The 8,474-nt window shown below is 35.8% G+C and overlaps 1 protein-coding gene across 1 annotated transcript in view; it reads right to left on the reverse strand.

The window, feature by feature from the left end:
- Positions 1–5,734: 5,734 nt before the first annotated feature.
- LOC107711767 (galaxin-2-like) overlaps positions 5,735–8,474 on the reverse strand; it is a 44,721-nt gene continuing 41,981 nt past the window's right edge. The window contains exons 8-9 of the mRNA XM_016516813.1: positions 6,385–6,743; positions 5,735–6,289 (exon numbers count right to left, since the gene is read on the reverse strand). Of these exons, the coding sequence (XP_016372299.1) occupies positions 6,012–6,289; positions 6,385–6,743 (637 nt within the window). The 3' untranslated portion in view covers positions 5,735–6,011. The remainder of the gene's footprint in view (positions 6,290–6,384; positions 6,744–8,474) is intronic.

Raw genomic sequence — 8,474 nt, forward strand, 5'->3', positions numbered from 1 at the left:
ATGCTGTTTTTTCAACAGGGGAATTTAGCTAGATGCTAATGCTTACATACAAACACAACATGGGGGTCTGAGATATCAAATGTATTATGCTGTGGCAGTATGTACTAATATTGGTGTACTGCAGGAGTTTTTAGCAGGGGGTCCGCAATGGTATCACAGGGGTCCGTCAATGATTAAACAGAAATACAATATTAAATTAACTTCAACCAAATGCTAAATCTTGCATCTCGTCTACCACATTAAAATGTATGAATTCAAAATAAAATTTACACGTCTGTACATCAATACTGATTATTTGAATGACTTTGCTATGTTAGCATCATAGCAAAGTATCCAAATATGCTACTATACATATGATATTATCAACCCAGTCTCATAAAAATACGTACCTCTGGGTGCTTTTCTGCAACACCGTTTTTACGTACCTTACTGCACGTTTCGCCGCAGTTTCAAAGAGAAATGTCCACTGAGTGGCGCTAAAACACGGGTTCAATACGTCAACCCTGGCACGTTTTTATTACGTTGATATAGGTACGTATTGCTGTGTTTTTATTACGTTTCTTCAGGTACGTATTGCGGCGATTCAGAATTCAAATATCCGGGGAGTCGCTAAAAGTTAATGCTCTGTCGTGTTGGAAATATGCCCTATACCAAACCCAACCCTAAACCTACCCGATAGTGTTAACAAATGCAAAACTGATATAAAAACACATTTTTTGATGCAACCGTGCCATTTTAACTTCCTTATATGCAGATTTGAACTGTTTTGTTGAACCGTAGTTACACGGGATTCGAAACGGAGCTCCTTGCCTCTCAAGTACGTCTCCATACTCCGTGAGCTACCGAACAAACCAATCGGTTATGAAAACCCATTGATATGAAGCTGGATATGTGCGGTGCTAACAATCAAAAGCATCAGTTTTCAAATCTCCCAGCATATTAAAAATGTTTTGAAGTCACAACATAATACTCTTCAAGTAATTGTGCGAAAATTACGCTTTATTAATCGAAACTCTGTAAATCATACTCTGTGTGAAAATAATTTAAAAGGTGTCGGAGTTTTACTGCCTCTAGTGTTCATTTTTTTTGGAAACTGCAGTGATATGTACTTATTGGTACGTATTTCGCGTCTTGCAAAAATGTGCCCCCAGGTACGTATTTGCCATGAGACCGGGTAGGCTAATTGAGCTCAAGCTGTGCTGACTTGAGTGAGCAGTATTGAATGTTAGTGCTTTCAAAATGACCACATGGTGTACGCAATAAGAAATTAAGGGATTTGTGTGTAGAGTTCTGCAGTGACAGCTCAAAAAATCTGACTCATGTGTCAAAACAGGGGAGTAGTGTTTAGAGTTTAGGGAATCGGGTGTGCTTTTTGATAAATGGCGTTATGGTTTTGCAATTTTAGTTCAAAAGCCTGGTTATAGTGTTGTAGCAATCGAGAAAAACTGTAATGTTACATTTTGTAATATTGGCATTTTATTTTTGTACTATGATTTTTTTCCCCCCCTCATCCAATATTTTGAGGAGGCACTGCCTCCCTTGCCTTGTCCATGTGATGTAAAAAACAACAGGATTCATCAGACCAGACAACCTTCTTCTACTGCTCTGAGGTCAGTTTCCGATATGTGCCCATTCTGAGCTTTTGGAACTCAACAAGGGTCATTGCCCTAGTAAAAAAGTAATATATTTAAAATACATTTATTTCATACTAATTATAGTTCAAATCTATTAAAATATTTACTGACAGATAACTCGAGACCTAGTGATATAAAATTTTTAATGAAACTTTATTTGGAGGATTACTTGTGCACAATGCACATTTCTTATTAATAAGCCTAAAATGTGTTTTAATGTCACTTTTGATGAGGATTCTATGATCTTTGAATAATATCGCGCTTTAAATGCAAAATATTTAAAGTGTACTTAAAGTATACTTGCAATAGTTCCACTTTAGCACAATGAAATATACTATGTATGTCTTTAATTGGACTTCAGCACTACTTCCGCACAATTAAAGTGCATTAAGTACAAAATTAGTTGTTCCAATTTAGCAGACTTGAAGTATACCAGTTTAGTATACTAAAAGTACAACTGCAGGGCATTTTATTAAGTACATAAATATGAAAATGTATTTGCAGTATACTTATCATGAAATAAATGTATTTCAAACACATTTAAGTATATTTATTTTTCACTACGGTGGAACATGGGCACTCTGACTGGTCCGGGCCTATACATAGCTACATATCATTAGGGTGTTATACTATGTATAATGTGGCACATTCCTTCAATAGCTATTGTTAAAATTTTTACTTTCTGTCCTTATGTTGGTCTGCTCCACAAATCTGTGATGCCTGTTGATAACAGGTAAAGCTAGTTTGCAGATTTTAGACAGTCGGAATTGACAATTTGCAGTTCAGATGTTAAAAGTTGTGTTGTGTATTCCAGCCTTATTAGCAGGGAATGCTACTTTTTAAACTGCTTATTCACATTGTTTAAATGTTTATAAATTCTTAATTTGGAGTTATTCAAACAGAATGAGTACACAAAACCACAAAGTGCATGTCAGGTTTTATTCCAGACATTTTAAATGTTTATTTGTTTTGTTTATAAAAAAATCTTTTAATTATATAGTTGAATTATAATAATCATTTATAATTATTTAATATGATATGACTAGCACTAAAACCATCATGAGACAGAATAACAGGATACAATCTAGCCTAGATACAATTGAGGTGAAAAATTTACATCCCCCTTTCAGAATCTGCAAAATGTTAATTATTATACCAAAATAAGAGGTTATTGTTTATTTAGTACTGACCTGAATAAGATATTTCACCTAAAAGATGTTTACATATAGTCCACAAGAGAAAATAATAGTTGAATTTATAAAAATGACCCTGTTAAAAAGTTTACATCCCCTTGATTCTTAATACTGTGCTCTTGCCTGAATGATACACAGCTGTTGTTGTTGTTTTTTTTAGTGATAGTTGTTCACGAGTCATGCATTTTGTATGATCCCTCTTATTTTGGTAAAATAATTAACATTTTGCAGATTCTGAAAGGGGGTTGTAAACTTTTGACCTCAACTGTATGAGTTAAATGAGACATTATGCCTTTCTCTGAGATTGCTGCCATTTCAACAACAAAAATAAGAGTACTTTCTTGCCATTTAGATAAACATGTATCAACCACATCATTTCCATGATGTTTTCAAACTTACAATACTTTGCCTCAGATTCCCCCCACCCTACTAGACCTGGAATTGCAAACATTGCAGTAATAGTTCCAACACAAATTTCTGCTCATAAAACCCAAGATTTTTAATAAGCTTTAATTTGATCTGTATTTGGGTCATGCCATTAGGATCTGCAAGTGAGACATTTTAAGTTAGGAACTATGATCTCTATCGTGGTATCTAAAGAAATATAGGGTTTCCAGAAGGTGAATAGTGTAAAATGTTTATATCTCTCCTGACAAAGTGCTGTTCTTCTATTTAACTGTGTTAGTGTTTGATTCACAGGAACCCAGATCCGGAAGCTGACTAGTCTCAGCCTCAGACGTCAGTCTCAGTGACCTCACTGACATGCCAAGAAATGTTTTCAACAATGAATCTTTCACAGATATTTTGTTTATACAGGTATAGCCAATTTAACAAGGTTAAGAGGTAAATATAAGTCACTGAAGGCAGCAAAGAAAATGAGGTCCAAGCAAAGCAGAAAAAAATATTTTTTGAAGCATAATATGCAAGTTTATTAAAAAAAATGCAATTCATGCAATTCTCTAGGGCAGCAGTAATCCATTTACACATAAAGCAATATTTTATGTAGCCTATAATCATAAATGTAATCATTTATAGTGTTGTACAGTAATTTTACTTCAAGCCCCCCTTATTGTCCACAAAATTATTTGAAGGCCCCCTCCACTAACCCAAAATGTTTTAGAGTTTAGCATGACTAGAAAGATGTATATTCATCATAAAATTAATACCAAATAAAGAAATATCTTGATTTTTTGAGTTGTTTTCATTTATTTGAATGTTTGTTTTGTATTATTTTAAATAATTTTAAGTTATCCTGAAGCCTTCTTGAAAGTTTGTTGAGGCACCCTAGTACTGTTATGCCGGGTCAAAAATGAATGGGTAATTGTGTCAAAAACGTCACCAAAATTAATACAGATACCCACAAAATTCAAGATATTGTTGCAAAAAAGTACTTGCATGAGATCCGTACCAATTCAGAAGCAGCTTCTTTGCCAGTGCAAAGATGAATTCTGTTGTTAGTGATTTCATTTGATTAAAAACAGCTCCATATACGGTCTTATTATTCTAATTGTATTTTTTATTTATTTATTAAATATTAGATTTTTTCAGGCAGTAAATGTGGATCTTTTAGATGAATTTGAGCAGTGCTGGTCTGGTCTTGGTCTTGTCTGGGTCTCAACACACTCAACACTGGGTCTCGGATTATGTAGTCTTGAGTACAACACTAATTTTCAGGTTGTTTCAGTTACTAATTTAAAGGTCCTGATAAAATATGCATACTGTAGTCTTGTGATTCTTAATTTTTTATTTAAAAAAAATACATAAAGATAAAAAGACTATATATCAAATTCCATATCTGCAATACCATAATACAGCTTGAATGAGTACATTTTCTTCACATAACATTTAACATGAAAGGTGTATTCACAGTTGTATATAGCTGAGACATAGAAATTGAACAGTATTTAGGAGTTTGGAGAAGTTTAAAACTCCCAAGTCACTACATGTATTAGACAGACAGATAGATAGACAGATTAAATTTACACAGTGATTTTTGATTGTGTTTATATATATATATATATATATAAAATGAAATAACCTCTGTCTTCTCAAGGATTAGGATAAAAGCCATTAATTGCTTTTGAGCACCTCTGAGTTTAGTACATGAAGGCCCCTGAACCCATCAAATTGTTAAAAATGTAACAGAATTGGAATAGACCTGAGACTGATAAAATACAGTACGATTACAAAAACATGCTTCTTAAGTCATGCAGTGCAACTTAAAATATATAAAATTAACACTGCCCAGCAATTTAGATAAAAAATAACTCTTTAAGAGAACTCAATATTAAAAAAGAAGAATGTTTTCTTTTTTGATTCTATTTCCATTTTTCACATTAACAAAGCTTAAAATTACCTCACTGAATAAATAAGAGTAATGCATCACTCCAAACAGGATCAATCCATTATTGAGATGAAATAAAAATATCCACTGAGGTAAAAAGCACAGATACACATGTGATGCCGTAATGCTGTGTATAGTAACAGAGACTTTCCTCTATTGTCATTTATCATTAATGATGGATAAAAATGATCAGGAATCTTATGACAACCTGCATGCTTTGAAATGATGGGAAATAGACCTCAATCCATATTTCTATCCCTTCTTTTTATAAAATGAAATAACCTCTGTCTTCTCAAGGATTAGGATAAAAGCCATTAATTGCTTTTGAGCACCTCTGAGTTTAGTACATGAAGGCCCCTGAACCCATCAAATTGTTAAAAATGTAACAGAATTGGAATAGACCTGAGACTGATAAAATACAGTACGATTACAAAAACATGCTTCTTAAGTCATGCAGTGCAACTTAAAATATATAAAATTAACACTGCCCAGCAATTTAGATAAAAAATAACTCTTTAAGAGAACTCAATATTAAAAAAGAAGAATGTTTTCTTTTTTGATTCTATTTCCATTTTTCACATTAACAAAGCTTAAAATTACCTCACTGAATAAATAAGAGTAATGCATCACTCCAAACAGGATCAATCCATTATTGAGATGAAATAAAAATATCCACTGAGGTAAAAAGCACAGATACACATGTGATGCCGTAATGCTGTGTATAGTAACAGAGACTTTCCTCTATTGTCATTTATCATTAATGATGGATAAAAATGATCAGGAATCTTATGACAACCTGCATGCTTTGAAATGATGGGAAATAGACCTCAATCCATATTTCTATCCCTTCTTTTGGTAACATACAGAATATAACATGTAAATGTCAGATGTTAGGTCAACAGGGTGAGAGAGAAGCTTGTGCTTCCCATTGTGGTTTTCCTCCCAAAGGTAGGTCATGCCGTTATCTGTGGCAGGAGTGCTGCAGTGATCCAGGGACACATGAAGCCAAGGGTCTTTGATGAAATTTTCAGATTTCATATTGACTTGCCACACAACTTTCAACACCACATGACGCAGATAATTTTCAAGTGCCACACTCTCCACTTTGCCAAAGAACACTAGAAACACACACACATAAAAATGAGATCATTTAGTCTACTTTCAAAAAATGTTTAGTATTTCATGTTTTTTTTTTTTTGTTCAAGAACATCACCTGTTTTATTGCACATTTCAGGGATAAGGTCTGTTAGGGGTTTAAGTCTGTATTCTGCAGGAGAGCTGTTAGGCTTTGGTGTTGGTTTGAGACGTTCAGCACAGCAGCTCCACAGGGATGTGTTGTAGTAGTAATGCCCACAGCAACGGTGGTTTGGTTTGGTGTCATACATTATGGAATTGGTTGAGGAGGAACAGCAAATGTGATTACTATATTGCAGCAATAGGCTTCCACAGCACTCTGCATTTCCACGTAAATGGGTTAGGTTGTAGAGATGACCTGAGCAGCATGTCAAGAACTGGTTGTGGTGGTCATAGACTTCTGAACCACAACAGAAATTGCCATTCATCTTGTTGTGGCTAAATAGAACAAACAACAACATCAAAAAGTTTGAAAGAAAAGTCATTCATGTGGTTTTAAAATTATTGTGGGTTTATCAGGTGGCCTGGATGACTGAGAGACTGTTCTAGAGCTGTGCTATATGAATATGTCTTCTTTGAGAAATGTAGTGCCAATAAGTACATTCTTATGCTGTCTCTGCATGTTATCAGTTTGGTTTGAATTTCCAGTTACAGACAAAGCCTCGTTTGTCAAGACAGCATGGGCAGAATGAAATCAGGCTACAGGCCAAACAATAATCTGCCATTTTTTAATGGTTTTGCCTAAAGCTACTAGATTATCAGAGATTCACACAAGTACTGCTATTTGTTTACTGACCTGAGACCTACTTGAGCAGGAACATGCAGAGAAAGACACTATAAAAAGTTATTCCCACAAAAAATTACCCATACTTGTGAGAAATATGTTATTCTACATAAGGCAGGTCGCCCCTGTTTGGTGGATGTGTTTTTAAAGGGGTCAACTTTTACAAGTAGTTTGAACTGAAATGTGTGTTGGCAGTGTGTGTGTACACAACCACCCTATAATGATAAAAATCCACCCAGTGTTTTTTTTAATCTACTAAAATCATTACCCCTTTCTCAAATCAAGCCGTTCTCAGCTTCTTGTCTGTGTGACGTCATAGCAGTCGTCATTTACTCCCGACATCTGAGCCGCTGAAGACTCAGTGGATTACATTTGTTTTTGAAGGGAATGCGCCCCCGATCTACCTAAATGCGTTTGTTAGCGCGAATCATTCGTGATTGAGCCTCACCTACAGAAGAAGTGAGCATAAGTTTTTTTTATGAATTTTTGCAAATTGCCTTTCCTAATAACGTGCTAGTTAGCATGTTTCACGATAAATGCGGCTAAAGTTTATCGTCTCTCAGATAGCGGCTCGGAAGAGAAGGGCGGGGTGAGCAGAGCTCATTTGCATTTAAAGCAGCATGCAAGAAAATGGCTTGCTCTGAAAAAAGCTGTTTTTGGCAAGGTTTTGTTATAGACCAGTGTTTCTCAACTGGTGGGTCGCGAGACCGTTCTGAGTGGGTTGCGGAGTGTACGGCCAAAGAAACAACATCAACAACAAATAACGTAATTCTAAATGTTTTTCTGATGCAAGACTTTTATTTTAAAAGACGTGCATGAAGCTGTTGACACTTCTGTATTCTATCATTCCCTTTCAGTCGGTCACTCTAGACGTCACGTGGATGACCGACGAATTGGGATCTCGCTTAGAGAGACCAATCTACTTCGAGTGCAAATTAAACGAGCCAATGCACATTGGCATGCGATTACTGCATCCAGCTGTCGCTGATCACAAGTAGGCAGCTGGTGCAGCGCATATTCAGCTTTTCGCTTCGGAGCCGAGCAATCACATCATTCTGCTCCTGACTACTCTACTGAGAGAAGAAGACTGGATGAGTTCAGCGCGCTCTTTGAGAGTTTTTCGTGTTGGCGGTACGGCGCTTCAGCGGTGGTGGTTTCCCGTGTCGAGTGGGTTGCACACATCAGGCTGCACTACCCCTTGTTTGTGTTGCAGGCGGCCATCTCCCCTGTGTTCTTCAGCACGCTAAAAGAGCTTTTCCCTAAAAGAGCATTTACGGGTGCGTCTTTTTAAAGACGACGTTGCGTGGCAAACTTGACGTTACGTCTTTGTAAAGACGATGTGGCTCTTGCTATAGACAACGTATCACCCGGGCGTTTCTGGATGC

This window comes from Sinocyclocheilus rhinocerous, unplaced genomic scaffold (genome assembly GCF_001515625.1).
Source record: "Sinocyclocheilus rhinocerous isolate Xijiao unplaced genomic scaffold, SAMN03320098_v1.1 scaffold778, whole genome shotgun sequence".
NCBI classification, from domain to species: domain Eukaryota; kingdom Metazoa; phylum Chordata; class Actinopteri; order Cypriniformes; family Cyprinidae; genus Sinocyclocheilus; species Sinocyclocheilus rhinocerous.